Here is a 17,145-nt window from a genome sequence, read left to right on the forward strand (position 1 = left end):
GGTTCAAAGTATTACGTTTATAAGGTTTTTAGAATGACATGAAAAAAATTATCAATGGCTTTAGTTTTATTTTTTGTTAAAACAGAATACAAAACTTATATAGCCAAAGAACAGCATTAAAAGAAATGTACAATCACATTTAAATGGTTTGTAGAACGTGTTGAACCAAAAACTGAAATGATCATTTCAGAAAAGATAGGAAATAAACTAGCATTACCTCAGAGTTAAAGCAAAACACAAATTTTGTAAAAAAAAAAAAAAAAAAGTGTTTTCCAATTATTTTTCTCCAATGTTTGATAAAATGTTTGAATGTCAAGTTAATAAAGAATTAAAGGTATTGTGGAGGATTTTGACAAATTTTTTCTCTTCACACAAAAAAAAATGCACATGCACAACCCAGTACCCGCTCCCAAGAGGGTACACCTATTGTGCGAGAGCATAGGAACATGCATGAGCCCATTTCTCCTCGTGTTTAAAAGTTGTCATAGATCATACAAGCTTACTGTGTCTGAACTAAATTCCTCAATCACCATATGAGGGGGATTATATCGTGGACTTTGTAGCAAAATTAATTAACTGACCAGACAGACAAATGATCACTACTTTTTGGTCCACGTTGGTCATGTAACTCCTCCTCCACTGCGCGGTGAATGCGCCATATTTGTTTGTTGCCATTGTCGGATAGCGACAGCCTATGGCCACAGGCCGCTGTGACAGCAAATCCCATAATTTGCAAGGAAAGCTCTCCACGCAAAGCATTCTGGGATATATCTGCCTCTTCTGAGGCCTTTCTTTTCTTCTCATACACATCATAGAAACTTTTTCTCTTACAACCTTCGGCCAATTTCAAAGAACTATAGAGAGAAAGGTGAGCTTCAACGATTGTCTCAAACTGTAGCTCACCAGAGATATACCCCTGAATGTGCAAATGCACAGAAAAAGATAGCTAACGGGACAAGCACATAGGACGGCATCACGTAAACATATCACCAGAATGATTGACAAATAGGAGGACCACTTATTTAGAGGATCCACCTGGAAAAAAAAGATAGTCCTCTATACCTTTAAACAGGCATTACAGAGTTTTCTAATGATACTGCCACCTGTGGCCAAAACACACAACTGCAGCACTCTTCTGCTCCTACTTGTGCTCGTCCTTACAGTAATAAGGGTTGTCTCACTTTTTTCACCTTACAGTACATGGAGTTGCCATTGGTGTCTGAGTGGAGCTGAGATTGTTTGATAACTTTGACCCATTTACTCTGGACGTGATTGACGTCACATCCACCGAACAGCACAGGAACTTCTAACCAAAAGTTGATGAATAAAATTGAACTACAGACTTATAGATCAGCGCTGATCTACTGAGGTGTCCTTCTGCTTATCAAACGCTGACTTAGTCATAAAGAGTCAAATAAAAAGGCTATTTTAAAGATATTTTTTTCAGAAAAAACTTTGATTGCGTTTCTTTAATCTACATGTGTTGAATCTGATAACGTCTTTCAAAGCACAAACCTAATCAATGCCTTTATTGATTGAGGCAGTACAATATCATAGAGGCTTTTTTTAAACCAGTTGACATCTATTGCAGTAACTAAAATCTTTAGCTGTCAAGTTAAATGGATACTGGCTTATGCAAAGTGTCGTGGGTAAGTAGGTTGAGCAAAACACATTTTAGGTGGAAGTGTTTTAAATCATACATAAGGTAAGTTTGTAATAGTTATTTATTAACAATATTTTAATATTGTAAGAAATTCTGAATGGGCTGAGAAATGGATATTTCTCAGCGGAATAACAAGACCAAACTCCCTCAGTAGACGCTGAACATCCCTGGTGCTTTTTCTACTTGCACATTCTTCATATTTAAGAGGCAAAATATTTAAGCTACTGGCTTGCAGAGAGCCTGCAGAGGCTCCTCACCCCCTACTTATTAATACTGTCCATAGGTTTCAGTAGAATGAATAATGCGCACTCAGGGCTGCAGGAGGTGAGCTCAGGTCGTTGTGCACTCTGCTTGATTCTAGTTCCCTGCTGCACCGCTGCCAAATCTTGATGAGATTTTGAGCACAGAAGGGTGTTAGAAACAGGCACCACACAGAGCCAGTGTCCTCAGTGTCATCCTCAGCCAGTGCCAAAGCTTACGTCCTATTGTGAGTGAAAGCCAGCTAGAAACGCAACGAGAGAAGACTACTGCTCTGACAAAGAAAATAATACTACAGTAAACCTTTTTAAAATATATATACAACAGATATCAGAGAGCTAACCCACCAGGTAGTTTGACAGAGCTCAATGTAGGGTACGTATCAAATTTTTATGACATCAGGGAAAAAATGTCCTAAAAGACAAAATAATTTACCCTCATCAGTAACTCAAAATGTGGGACAAAACGAAAGGAGAGGTAAGAGACTGTAAAGGATTGAAGATTCCACACGAGCCTGAGATAACACACCATAATCAGCTGGAACATCTCCCCTCCGCCGTACGCTGCTGCTTACTCACCCCTGACATAAGAAGTGTGCAGATGAAAGAGACTTCTGAAGTGTAAGTGTGGGAGGGAATAGGAATTGATATAAAATGCAAGGCAAAACTTTGATGCCTTCATATGTTCCGTGGAAACAACTATGTCAGCACTATGGGATGTCAGTGGAATGTAGTGATAAAACTACAGTGGTTTGGTAGAGGAATGCACAAATACTTCAGATAGCTTAATTTTTTTGTGATTTTGTTTTTATACGATAAAAGTCTGCAAGATCTAATGAAAATAATAATTAGAAGTGGTGTAAACTATACCTGGACTCCGGGGGGAACAGGTAGAGGGACCATGTATCTCTCTGCCGGCACCATTCTGGCTGCTTTTTCTCCATCCATCGAAGTATCCTGGCCAAACGTCCCTGCACATTGAACAAAGGGTGAACAATATGTCTTATCCAGCTTTCTGAGGGCTAAAGTGGTTTTACACATAAAAACACCCCCTCAAACATTTGTGAATAAACACATATTGTGAACTACAGTTTTAATATGAAAGAAGGATACATTTCAAACCTAATATTTCTATCGGAAATCAATATCTATGGTTTTATCTACTTATCAGATGTGTCTGAACGGGAAAGATAAACTGAATATGACCAGCCTGGTAATGAGATGATATTAAAACTGTCAAATCATGATGCCACATAAGTAAAGCAAATCTAAATGCCATCTTTTATGCCAGCCAGTGACACATGTTTATGATCTATGGGATAAAAACCAACCTGTCAGGTCATTAAACGCTGCTCTACCCACCGATTATAATCAAGTAGCTTTGTGATAAAACATGCATCTTTAGTTACCTGGGAAACATTTCTAATGACTCAGTAGGTGAAATAAAGACAGTAACAAAAATCTAGATCTAGGATTTGCGTATGCTAAACTTTTTTACGGAGTGAATCTTGTTCCAGTATTGTTGCAAAGTTTTGCAATTGGACATAAAGATTTCATTCCGTTAGTTTTTTTAAATGTTATGGTTTTTTTTTTTTCCAGATTCATTATTTGCAAGCTTATTTTATTTTATTTTTATTTTTTTTATGAATTACATTCTCCCAATTTGTTTGTATGGATCAAATTCTCTTCACTTCAAGCCCAAAGCAAAAGCTCACAAGCCTGCCTCCAGAACCGAAGAGAGACAGCTAGAATTAAAGTTTGTCCTAAATGTGAAAACTCTGTTAAACTCTTTGGGGTGATTTGTAGTTTCTTCAGGTTATGGTATGTAAAATCCTTAGTAGTGAAAGAGCAATAAAAGTTTTTTTTTTAAAGTATAACTTAGATTTTTTTGAGCATTTTTTCAAAATATGCCAATAAGAGTTTGAATAGTCAATTGTTAAAAAATTTGCTGTTTAACATCTTAGGATCTGAATGTTTGTGTAAACGTAATTCTAGGTGTTAAGGTAATTCATGCACATGCACACCTGGCTGACCTCCTCCTCCACATTCTCGTCTTCAGTGTTTTCGTCTTGAGAGACATTAGTCTGGCTGAGGGCTGATGGAGATCCCTTCCCATTACAGTCGTTGTGCTCTGCAGTTCGGCCATGGCCCAGGGAAGGGGGTCTGGAGCTCTGCATGCTGGATGTGCGGTGCAGGTAGGGCACCTACAAGGAAAGGAAAAAAAGGTTTCTAAATTCATATTAATAACTCTATGTACATCTAAAGGGGCACAGTAATGTAGCAGCGATATTGTGCATATGTGTGTATGTATATGAAGATGTTTGAAATTATACCCCACACTTCGAAAATTATCTTTTCAGTTTTAAAAAGGGTGTTTTCTTTCATAGCTGCTAGAGTTCAGAAGACTATTGAAGATCATATTCATTTCTAGTCTCAATGACATGTCACTTACTGGTAAATTGTATTTTAAAGCGTTGAGTCTGGGTTCCTTCCAACCAATAAGTTTTAATCTGCATCTTTTTGTATTTATTTAATTGAAATATTTCTAATCATTATAAAGGGTTTAAGTTTAGTAGGAATGGGATTTCTTTTTATCGCTTGAAGTTCTGATAGGAGGCTCAAGGAAGGAGTCACATACAGCAACAGCCACTCAAAATGGCCCTTCCCTGTCAAACGCCAGCCAAATGGCACCTCACTTCCCTGCAACTCCCAGCAAAATCACCTCCAACTTCCAGCCACTGTAGTGACCTGATCCTTCTCCTGGGCATGCATATTTTTTTTTACTTTGACTCCACCCTGAATCACAGGGTCTGACCAGGAGATGATGCTTATCTTTAGATCTTAATGTCCACAAATCATGACAGAAAGAATATTTTAGTAAAAAGATTGATGTTTAAAAAGGAATTGTAATGGAGCAGCCAGGGACTCATCAAGGAAAGTGGGGAGATTTTGAGTGGCTACAACTGTACAAGTCGTTGTAGTTTGGTTTATTTGATAAATATCAGTTCATTTCCGATCACCCTGAGCTGTCACCTTATCCGAAGGCATTACAGGAGACTCTGGCTTTGTAAGGCAATATTGAGTAGCTGTGTCTACTGTCACCTAGCTTTCCCGATAATTCTACCATACTGCCAGAAGATGGCGCACACATCTGTTTATGTCTGCTCCTTTTGCCCAGTGCTGGAACTCTATTTAGGCTCAAAATAGTCTGTCAAACACCATCAACACAGACTCCTGGTTTAAATAACCTTATTTTATAAGGATTATGTTTTTTTTGGGTCCTTTTATGTATTTGCATTCTATGTAACTATGAGCTTTGCATACATTGTATTCAGTGTTGAGTGCATATTCATAAAAAAAAGACGAGATAATTATTTTAATTAAAATTTGCTAAGTTTCAAAAATAGTTTCTCAAAGACATTTTCAAGCGTCTCAACAATCAGTTTAAAACATATTCTTTGGCACAACTACAATCAACGTTTTTTTTAAGCTACTGCCCTAGTTTTGCATGTTTCCATTGTAGATTAAAAATTAGCTTGTTAATGAATTCTAAATTTAAAGGATGGAGGACCACGTTAGTGTGACCCAAACCTTTCACAGTCTTATAGCATACCTTTGGCATATTTGCAGTGCTACTTGGTCTTCATATTATGGCTTGGTTTCAAACAAACCTCTAAGGCAAAATTTTTACTAGGATCAATTTACAAATGGATTGACTTTATTCAATAATTAGAGTACTTCTGGAGGTAACTTTTAATGTGGATTTTTGTTTGAGAGCTGTAGGAAAAAGAGGATAAATATAAAATTTCTTTACACATTTCTCAAAAACAAAATGTTCTTACCTTCCTTCCGTCATATTAATACCTTAGTATTTATATTTTCTTATAAAATGAACAAAAACCTGAGGAAGTTCACTGTCCGTGACACTTGATACAATAGAAAGCTTCAAAAGCTGCTCTACCTGCAGTGAGTTTTCAGGAGGCAAATCCATGGAGCTGCGAGTTTCAACAGACTCCATCCTCCTGTGTCGTGGTGCCCTCTGAGACTGTGACATTGAGTCTGTCCTTGGAAGGGACTTGTCATCTTCTTCCAGCACCCCACCCCCACCTTCTCCATCATCAGAGCTAGAGTCGCCCTCTCCGGACAGGAGAGATCGCCGCTCCCCGGACTGGCACTTCTGCCGCTTGTATGATGGGGCACGGTTTAGGCTGGTCCAGCTGGACCTGCGGCTGCCCCAGCTGCTGCCAGAGGCCCACTGACCAAGGGGAGAGGAGCGGGCACTGGTCTGTAGAGAGAGTGTTGCAAGGAAAAGACATACTAATTCAAAGGATTTTTTTTTCTTTACTGTTTTTTTATCCATAGGTCATCCATGTTCTTGTAATTTGATTTAAGGCAGCTGACATTGATAAAGCTGCTTTACAAATTGACTATCTGAACTGTCATTATCCATGAACACACGGAAGACTTGGATGTAATCTCTCAAGTCTTCGTTTTGATTTTCACCTTGTCAGATAAAGTGGCTGTTACAGCAAAACGTAGATGGCCAGACTGATAATAGCCATTAATCATCAATCTTTATCTCCAAACAGTAGCAAGAGACAAACTATCAATTCACACACTGCTGGTGAAGCCAGATGCCAGAGAAGGCAATTTCTTTTAGCCTGCTGATATCCTGGCAAATGTTTTATCACATAAGAGAACAGCTATGCACTGGGGAAACCAATAATACTCTTACTTACAGGTGATTTATCATAGCTGGCTGGGTCTATGGAGATACTGCTGCCATGATGGGATTCATAGACCAGGGCAGGGTCGCCTGCTACAGGTAATTTGGGAACAGGCATGGGCGTCGGAGCAGTGTGGGTGATGACTGGTGGTGTCAGACTTGTCCTCATTTCCACATGGCCATTTAGTGGGACTGCGGTTAAAATGCAGATGATGGAGAAAGATTAGGTTGAATGACAACCCGAAAAAATTTAGACAAAATCCCCAAGTTTTTTTTTTTTTTTTTGGTAGGGCAGTTCAGAAAAAAAATTATTTGCACTTATTGAGCGACATGAATGTTTCAGCACATCTTTAATATAATTCGCTTGAAAGGAAACATAATGTTGAGCAGCAACACTATTATAGAAAAAGGCAAGAGCAATTAAATGTAAACAATTCTAATATTTCTGTCATTATTGATCTAAGGCTAGCAGGAGAAAAATGGGTCTTCCAGGTGTGTAACCATTTGTTTTAGTTCCCTGTTTTGCTAATATAGCTCATGGAATAGATGTCCCAGAGTTAGATGATAAAGCGACAGATTTGCTTTCACAAGCAGACCTGTTTGACTGTTGCAATGGGGTTCCGCTTGGTACTAGTATATGAAACTTTACTGTGAAACATTAAGTCAGTAAAATCATATACAACGGACAAGGAGACAAAAAGGGAGATGAGAAAGAAAGAGGTAATAAGAACTAAGGGGAGAAAGAGAGGGAGAGACAGGAAAGATGCAAACAAGGAGAGAAAATAAAATAGAACAGCAAAAATAGGCAACACAGAAGATATACAGTAACTCCTTGAAGTCTGCTTCCACACCTGTATGAGACAAATGGGACAGAAAACACAGAACATAACCGCAAAAAGAAGACAAGATAACCAAAGAAAATATTTTTAAAAAGCTGTGATAATGAGCATCGAAAGCAAACCCAGAAAGGCTGATCCATCTCCAGTGCCCCGAATATGCCCATCCTGATGCAGGTACATGTGTATGAAATGTGTCTATCCATCCATTTTTCATCACGCTTATCCCAAGGGTCGCAAGGAATGCTGGTGCCTATCTCCAGCTGTCTACAGGCGGGAGGCGGGTTATACCCTGTCTATTGCAGGGCAACGCAAAGACAACAAACCATTCGTGCACACACTCACACCTGAGGAAAATTTAGAGAAGCCAATTAACCTGTGGGAGGGAGCCAGAGTACCTGGAGAGAAACCACACATGCACAGGGAGAACATGCAAACTCCATGCAGAAGACCCCGGGTCGGGAATCACACCCGGAACCTTCTTGCTGCAAGGCAGCAGTGCTAGCAACTGTTCCACTGAGCAGCCCGATTAGAAATGTGTAAGCAGGTTTATGGTACATGAAGAGGATAGAGGGTGGTGGCACTGTACATTTGTAAGTTTCACTTTTCAAAGCTTCCGATCTGTAGAGCAGATTGTAGCTGGCAAATAAAGCGATATAGATTATGCTGCTGTCCTGGTTTGATGTTGACTATAAGGACAGCCAGAAATATGCCCACTGAGTTTGATCGAGAACATGACATCAACAGCATACAGCAGCTTTGATCAAATCAAAGGCTAATTCCAATTTTAGCATTTCTCTCGTTTCCTCTCAGAAAGTTTTGTTATTATCGCAGTCGATGTCTTACCTGAGGAGGGTTGTAAATCCTTTTTGCCGCCAGGGAAATCTTCCTTACTTCGTGTAACAGAATCAATCTCTGAACCATTTTTCAAAATATCCCCCTTGTGAAACAATTAACAAAAGAAGTATTAGAGCAGAACTTGTTCAAACATGCAGCCTTATCATATGTCAGGCCAAACATAAACGTTGGGTTTAAAAGCTAATTATCATCACAAATTGGTTTATGAAATGTATCTAAAATATTCACAGTAGTTTTGGTTTCGTAATTTTATTAAAGCGTGTTTGGAAGCCATATTTAAATCCATTTAAGAATGTGTGATGTTACACCTTCCAAGAATTTGGGATAGAAGATGAATGGTTTTACTGAGATGCTAAATGTTTCTTACAGTTACTGTAGTGTCTTAGTAACTGTTAAAGGTATTGTCCACAAAATATCTACAAATCATTATCCTTATACCTTTCTTTAAATTTATCCCTTTCTTTTGTCTAAATCTTTTCACAAGCCGTTTTCTTCTCGATATCCCCTCTATATATGGACTTTCTCAAATAGTTTGCTGGCAATAAAACGAAACTTGCAGATATACTTTTTGTATTTGTTCCACCTCACTGGTGCCTACAGATAATATTAATAAAGCAGAGGGTGTCAGCTGGATTCTCTTTAAATGAAATGCTGACCCAGTGAGTCAGACCTCTGTGGTAGCAAAGAGAATAAACAGTAGGAAGAACCTCTGGACCAAACCACCATGTACCACCTTCTGAACTGACAAACTACATTACTGATACTTCACACAGGCTGGAATGAAATGCAGGTATAGATATAACATATTTTATAACTTTCACAGGAATTCTGGGTTTTCTACTTCTGTGATCACAATTGAATTTTCCTATCCTCATCTGATCTGCTTGTCCTGTGAAGCATAGGGGGAATTATGCAGAAAGAGTTTATGCTAATGAAGTAGTGGGCCAATCAATTCGAGGGTCACTTAGACTCTTTCATGGTTTCTGTGATGATTCATTTCTATTTTAAGAGGTTTTTTGCTGTTTTAAAATGGCAGCTCAGGGCATAATGTAGCAGCCTAAAGCATCTCAGAGTCAGAGTTTTATTCTTTAAGGAGACATCAAAGTAAATTTGTAGAAGATATTTTTCAGACTTGTTTTCATTTAATAACTGGTTTTTAAGTATTATAGTAGTTTCTTTAATTTGTAAAACTTTCAAACAACTTAACTAAAGACGAACTGTTGCACCCAAGATATTTGGTGTGGTTGACTCTTTTAATGGTGGTTTCAATTATTCTACAAGTAGTTTAGAATAATCCAGTCCAAGTTTTATGTGTCTAGGTGTGGTAGTTGTAGAACTTGACCAACTCTAGTGTGACATTGACACAAAAAAAGTGTTAAAATCTGTCTCTATTGAATTTTCACAAATCAGAGAAAGGTTTCACAAATCCCAGACCTGGTTTTAATCTTTCAGCAAGTAGTTTAGAGTAATCTAGTCCACATTTATCTGACTAGGTTTTTTAGTTTGAGAGCTGGACTATCTTTGGTGTGACATGGATACAAAAAAGGGTAAAAATTGGTCTTTATTGAAGTTTAAAAATTGGAGAAACACCCCTTATTAATTTACCGAATGGGAAGCTAGAACGGAAGCCAACTTCAGCTTTGTTACGGACGTTGAGCTCCTTTCAGCATCAACAGACATTTATTCTTCTTCTGTGTGTTCGCTCCTGTCTATGCCCGCTGGGTGATCAGAGCCCCCAAGTGGTTGTATGTATAATTTCAATCCATGACTGGGTATAACACAAAGAATTTATTAACCAGACAAATTGGGGGATAAAAAATAATAAAAAAAAATGTTGGGGTGCCTATTTTCATGCTTTTTGTTTCCATTTACTTATAAATTGTTTACCCCCTTTATATAAAAATATAGTTTACACTCTGTTTAATTCAGTCTGGCTGGCCAGGCTAGATCCAGGCTTTTCATGGTTTTGCTCTTGCATGCCTGTTATTGTATGACTTCTCTTGCAAATTCCAGTGAGATTCTGCTTAAGAATGAACAACAATATGCTTCTTGTGGACAACAGAAATACATTTTGTTTAAATTCTAATATCATTAACCATTAATTGATAATTAATTGGAAGTCAACTAACTTCTTTAAATCCCTATATATGATGCCTTGTTTTGCTGTCTTTGCATTTAAAATAAATCCCAAACTTCATTCTAAAAACTACAGAAACCTTCATTAATGTTCCCCATGTGTCATGGTTTCGCAAAAAAAGAATTACTTAGAGAGTAGCTCATACTGATAGATATGTAGGACCAAAGACGTCTTTGCCAATAAAATGACTTATATATTTGAAACTATAACTGTTGCCTGTGTTGATATTTATTTTTTATCTTTGTTTAAAAAAAAAAAGATAAAATAATAATTGGAGAAAGAAGATAAACTTGTTAAATATTTCAAATTCAATACACCTTAACCACTTAGCCTTTATAACCAAGAGCTTGGTCCACTATCTGTTTTTTGGCAACTGTCTGCTAAGGTTCTGAAGATAATATACATGATATGAAGCAGCAGGATATAAATCAATATCTCTTGTTATTTGTTCTTTTTATGTAATTTACTAAATCATTGAAATAAAGTCTCAGCTGGTATTTGTTTTGGAAAAACAAATCCCAGCAGAATTATAGTCAGCAGCAACATTCAGCAAAAATAACATGAATGTTTCACTCTGAAATAGCTAAAATTGACTCATATAAGTAAATGGTGTTCTAACCATACAATAGCTATTAAGCAGAAAATGTGAAGGCAAAAAATAAATAAATAAAACTGATAAGGGAAAGCGGAAACTTGAAGGTGATCCCTAATCTTAAAGCAAGCTTTAGGATTGGACCTGCAAGAAGAAGATGGAGGAATTTGCTGGTTGGGTGATAATTGAGAGGAGCCAAGAACAGGAGAATCTCAACCACATTTCTTCACAATGGGATACAAAGGGGGCTGCTGATAACAGGAAGCCAAGTAATTGTTTTTGTATGTCTTAATGTGTATTACCAATAAAACTGCCGTCTTTCACAGCAAACTTTTAGATTAGTCAAGAACCCGATTTAGAAAATGTAAAAATTCACACATAATTTAAAACAGAAAAAGGCCAAAATAGTTTTCAGGCCACGGCTCTGCAATGAGGAGATCAGCTGCCAAATTCTAATGAGAGCATCTTCAGCCGTATAAAATTAAAACATTGCTATGTGTGTTTTTTTTAATGAGTACTTTTTACCATGAAAGCCAAATATGTAGAAAAAAAGTTATTACTAATGAGAAAGAAATAAGATATTACAGAGAAAACTTCAAGAACAAGAAGAGAAGATCTACAATGATCTGTGGTTCCTGTGATCAGATGTCTGTTAAAGGACCAGAAAAGATTAAGGAACTGGATTTAACTGTTTTCTACCTAGCTGTCTGGGTTTATCTGGTTATGGTGGGAGCTTTCCAAAAAAGGTACATTTTATCTCACACCACATGTTGGACTCTATTCAACTTGATAAAATAAGGTTTTAATAGGAGATTTTAGGGAGCCCCAGAGGAGAAATTGAGCTGGCAAGGTCAGAAGAAAGTGTTGGTTAGAGTTGATAATTGGACATGATAGGAAATCTGCTTTTCAGGAGGGAAAAACTCCCACAGCAAGTCTCCAGCACTTGGTTATATCATCTGCACACAGAGGAGCTCAAAACCTTAGTTTTTTTCAGCGATAAGTGGAACCTTGCAGGGATGACCTTTGTGGGTTTGCAGATGATGGGATTCACATTCTGACAGCTTGTTGGAGCTCATTTGGCAAAATGGGTGACGGGAAATGCTTTTCATCCAGTCACAACTATTACAGCTAATCACCAGCTTTATAACATACACCTTTTAAATCTAGCGACTTCTATGGTCAAGCAGTTGGTCAACTGCAGTACTGATCATGGGCAACTTATCCAACTTGATATTGCCTGTTAAGCTTTTGGCTTTAAAAACTCAAAAATATAATAAAAATTATTTTAATTATTAAAAAAAGCACAAAGAAGTTTGATTACTTAAATTGATATGTACATAGAGAACCCAAGATATATTGTAATTTCTCCTTTCCGGTGTTGGCAGCTGTCCCTTGTTGGAGCATACTCACGGTTTTGATTTTTCTTTTCAGGAGTAAAGTGAAGAAATGTTTTGTCGTAAGCTCACATTGAGCCTGGTTTTGCTGGAGGTTTCCTCCTGTTAAAGGGGAGTTTTCCTCTCCACTGTCACTACAAGCATGCCTATTCTGAGGAATAGCCTTCAAGTCAATGAGTCAATGCAATCAACTGTTTTTCCTTAGATAGAAAACTATCAATCAATTTGACTGTATAATCTCGCTGAATTGTAAAGTGCCTTTAGATGACATGTGTTCTAAATTGGCACTATATAAATAAAGTGAATTAAAAAATGAATTATTGTTATGATCAACCTAACACAACAAGCCTCATTATTGGCAACAGGATAGGCAACACACATAGAAGCCTCAATGGCAGTACTACTCCAGTGACTTTGTTGAATGTGAGTCTGTTTAACTATTGAATTCCTGTTGCTTATCTTTGTGCATGAAGAAGTTGTAAAGATAAAGGGTTGCCTTTCTAGATGTTTTATTTGGGGAAAATATATCTATTGTTGAAAAAGGTATTAGCTTTTGTCAAAATAATAATTAGTGCTCAGAGGTGTGCAGACATTGTCCTATGAATGAGTCAACTATGTCTGTTAGAACAACAGATTTCTCCTTGAAAATGTTGTCAACCAATAAGAAGTCAGCAGTATTTTCTCATCCTGTCCTTCTTGTATCAGTAGTGCTAATTAGACCCAATGATTGAAGTCAAAAAGCTTTTGGGGAATTATAGTGTTTGCCTTTCTCTGGAAAATAGCCTGTTATTTACTCATCTTTGTAGTTGCTCTTTTTTTTTGCTGATTTATAGCCTCGAGAGGTGGCAGCATCCATCCAAAAGCCTTGGAAAAGCTCCCATTTACTACTCAATTGGATTGGACTGGCAAGCGCAAAGATTTTTTTTTTTCAAACTTTTGACAAAAACAAAAATTGAAACTAAATCTTCAGATTAATATTACCAAGGAAATTTTAGGCAGCTTTTTTTTCCCTCTAAGGCTCAACAGTCTCCTAAAGGCTTCTATAACCTTGCATTACTAAGAGCTGCATGTTAATATCTACATTAATGTCTGCTACATATTAGCCTGTCAAATTATCTATGCAAAATGGCTTCCTTAATATATTCATCATTCTGTCATTTATGAGCTGTGTGTCTGCAAAGAAGAAAAAAAAATCCTAGCTATTGGGAAGTCTATGGCCTCACTGCAAAGCTATGTAGGAAATCATGAGGGGAAAAGGAATGAAGAGGAATTGCTAAGAGGGAGCAAGATGATTAGTTGATTAAATGGAGGCAGGAAGGGAGAAAAGGCATGGCTGCAGAGCTGTACATACCCCTGAGTCTATAGGCAGCTGAATTAGGCTCAGCTGGGCATGCAAGTCCTCCCGCTTGGTAATTTCCTTTTAGCGGAAGTGGCCGGAGAGGAGAGGGAGGCACACAGAGGAGGCACAGAGGAGAGAGGTGGAACCACAACAGCAGACAAGAGCAGAAGGGAGAACATTAAAGAGGATTCAACATGTTGGAAAATGTTGACTTCATCCTAGTGAAGGACATATAAAAGTAGAACCCATGAAAAGTCAGGAAGTTATAGGAGAAGCATGTTTTTGTTGTATTTTTGACTTAATCTCTGAGTTGTTTTTCTGCGTTAAAAGCTGGACGAGACAAGAAGCCTCATTTATTTCTGTGCATATAAAAATAGATCATTACATAAGTTCCATCACAGAAGGAAAAATCCAAACTTTCATTTGGCTTAAGAACAACAAAATAAATAACTGGTTCAGCAACATCATTGGTGAATCAGTCTTTGGAACCCATCTAGTACCTTAAAAGATAAAAGCAAACAAAGTATTTTTTAGTTGTTTCAACATTTTATACTATTTTCGTGGAACTTCTATATAAGAAGCCATAGAATCTATAAAGGACTAATTATTTTTAGCAAACAGTTTAAAGAATGGAACAGGACCTACAGTAGGTTTACCTTGCAACAACATGCATAGAGTATAAAACACATTAAACTCACTGTCAGATATTTGCAAAAAATTGTGTCTTGAGCTTATCAGTCCAGCATAAGGACCTTTGGATTCCACATATATGTCACCTGGTTGTTTGGGAGTGATGGTAAAATCCAGAACAACCGTTTCTACCCTACAATATATCTAATCCAAACAATTTGCACCCTCAACCATGACTTTAACTAGACTAGCTTAGTCTAAAAAGGAATAAGATAAAGCTTTTTCTTTCTAAATTACATATCAACAATTTATTTATTGCTGTTTGTATAAAATTGGATGAATAATCACAGCTGTAGTTTTGTTGGCTATAACAATGATATTTAGATTTTTGGGAAACTGACAGGACAGAAACGTTCAAATTACAGTCAGCTTATTTTATCATGGTAATAATTACACTAAGTTTAAGTTACAATATGGAAAAAACAAGTCAGTGTCACTTCAAACTAAACTAAAATAAAATATTTTAGCATTTAGCTCTGTAGAGAGTAACATTTGTAGCCCAACAATATATTTAAGAGATTCATTATTAGGTGAAATATTTCAAGCCTTTATTTCTTTTAACTTTCTTTACAATGGCTTACAGATAATGAAAATCTCTAAATTCAATGACCTGGGAGATATAATGTGAAAACGTTAACTTGAAACTAACAGTGTCAGAATATATATTATCCATCCATCCATCTTCTGCCACTTATTCCGACAGGGTCCCTGTAGGGCTGGTGCCTATCTCCAGCACTCCTGGTAGATGGTCAGACAGACAGGTCACAGTTCAACACAGAGACACACAACTATACACACACACTCACACCTAAGAAACATTTTTGGGAAGCCAATTAAACAGTCCTGTTTTTGGACTGTGGGCGAAGCTGGAGTACCCAGAGTAGAATGCAGACATGCAAAGAGAGAATATGCAAACTATGCAGAAATACCTGAAACCAAACCCAGGACCTTGTTGCTTCAAAGCAACAGTACTAAAAACTGCCCCATTGTGCAGCAATATTAAGCTAAAATAAATTAAGCAATATGCTGGTGAAGATTCTTAGTCAGTTTTTTTTTTTCCAAGTTTGATGACGTTTTGCTTCCCAGAAAGCTTTCTCAATTCAAAAGGTCTGCTGTAGTGTGGAGCTCCAGGCTTTATAGAATTGCCCAACAGAAGCCTTCTTATGGCTTAGAAAACATTTGAATTGAACCAAAACAGGTCCATCCCTTTGTAAAGGGGAGTCGTTAAATTAAACTTGCAGGTCAAAAAAGAACTAAACAATGACCTTAACATTTTGAATTGAGAAAACTTAAAAAAAGGTCCAGTGGTTTTGTTTTTGTTTTTGGAATAAATGAAGCAATCTACCAGGAAATTTTGGAGAACATTATGGTTCTCTTTGCAGACTAAACATGTATTTCCAGCAACACTTGGCACCTGTTTAGACTGCTCAGGGCACAAAAAGCTGATTCAATGACCAAGTCTTCAGTGTGTTTGACTGTACTGCAAACTGGCCTGACCTGCAACCCCTGGAGAATCTATGGGGTTGACACATGACACATGACTCAAAGATCCAGGTGAGCTGAAGGCTGCTATCTAAGCAACATGAGCTTCCTCACAGTTCAGCAGAACCACATGATGATTGACCCCCCATGCCTGGATTGACAGAGTAATTCATGCAAAAGGCCCCCCAACCAAGTATTGACTACAGAGCAGTGGAATAAAAAAAAAAGTCTATTTAAAATACAGATATCCTTAACTTATTGTTCTTGATTTATAATGCAGTTTTCATGGACATAGAATTTTGCTTTTCATTAACTGTAAGTCATAATCATCATGCTTGAAATGATTAGCTCTATGTGTATTAATGTAGAACCATTTCACATTAGTCTACATTTTCAGATGAAGCCTTTGATAACATGAGAACAGCCCAGAATAAAGCTGCTCCATTAAGCCAGAGAAGACTCTGTCCAGAAAATTCTTTCACTTTTCATCAAAGAGACTTTTAATCATTAGAAAGATATCACATAAGATTTAGGTGATATTTAAACCCTAATCGTCTGCAACTGTGATATACCTTTAGACTGTTCACTGTGCCATGTATGCTTAATGGAAAGGGTCTGTTACCAGTAAACCAGTGTTCAAGATATTAAGATTATAGCTTCTTAAACTGGTTTTGTTTGTCATACAGCTTTTAATAGACTAGAACAGCAACTGAAATGTTTATCTCAACCATAGGGAGCATGTTTCTGTGTTTCTTGGTTAAAAGGTTTTTCTAAAAAAGGCTTCCCATTTGTTCTTTATACAGCTTGGAAAGATTTAAGGTGGTAATAAAGCTAAGATCATTCATAATTGTATGCAAACAAAGACTGTCACCTAAGAAAACAGCTTTGAAACAATATTTGACAAAGTCAGTTCTGCCTTTTAAGCAATTTTACTCCAATTAAAGCTGTTATATTATAAGAATTGAACTACATCCAAACTATTTCCTTTCCTACTGATTGAAGGGAGACACGCAAAGCAGCAAAATAAAGGGTGCCAATAACTTCAACAGTGTTATTTCTGATTTTAAACTTTTCTGAATGTGTTGATAGATAGATAGATAGATAGATAGATAGATAGATAGATAGATAGATAGATAGATAGATAGATAGATAGATAGATAGATAGATAGAT

The 17,145-nt window shown here is 37.1% G+C and overlaps 1 protein-coding gene across 1 annotated transcript in view; it reads right to left on the reverse strand.

Annotated features, from left to right (window-relative positions):
* Positions 1-17,145, reverse strand: part of LOC107097448 (voltage-dependent T-type calcium channel subunit alpha-1G-like) — a 274,678-nt gene that overhangs the window by 13,410 nt on the left and 244,123 nt on the right. The window contains exons 15-20 of the mRNA XM_015394594.1: positions 13,815-13,880; positions 8,329-8,422; positions 6,660-6,838; positions 5,882-6,205; positions 3,945-4,124; positions 2,791-2,891 (exon numbers count right to left, since the gene is read on the reverse strand). Of these exons, the coding sequence (XP_015250080.1) occupies positions 2,791-2,891; positions 3,945-4,124; positions 5,882-6,205; positions 6,660-6,838; positions 8,329-8,422; positions 13,815-13,880 (944 nt within the window). The remainder of the gene's footprint in view (positions 1-2,790; positions 2,892-3,944; positions 4,125-5,881; positions 6,206-6,659; positions 6,839-8,328; positions 8,423-13,814; positions 13,881-17,145) is intronic.

This window comes from Cyprinodon variegatus, unplaced genomic scaffold (genome assembly GCF_000732505.1).
Source record: "Cyprinodon variegatus isolate N-32 unplaced genomic scaffold, C_variegatus-1.0 Scaffold697, whole genome shotgun sequence".
Taxonomy (NCBI): domain Eukaryota; kingdom Metazoa; phylum Chordata; class Actinopteri; order Cyprinodontiformes; family Cyprinodontidae; genus Cyprinodon; species Cyprinodon variegatus.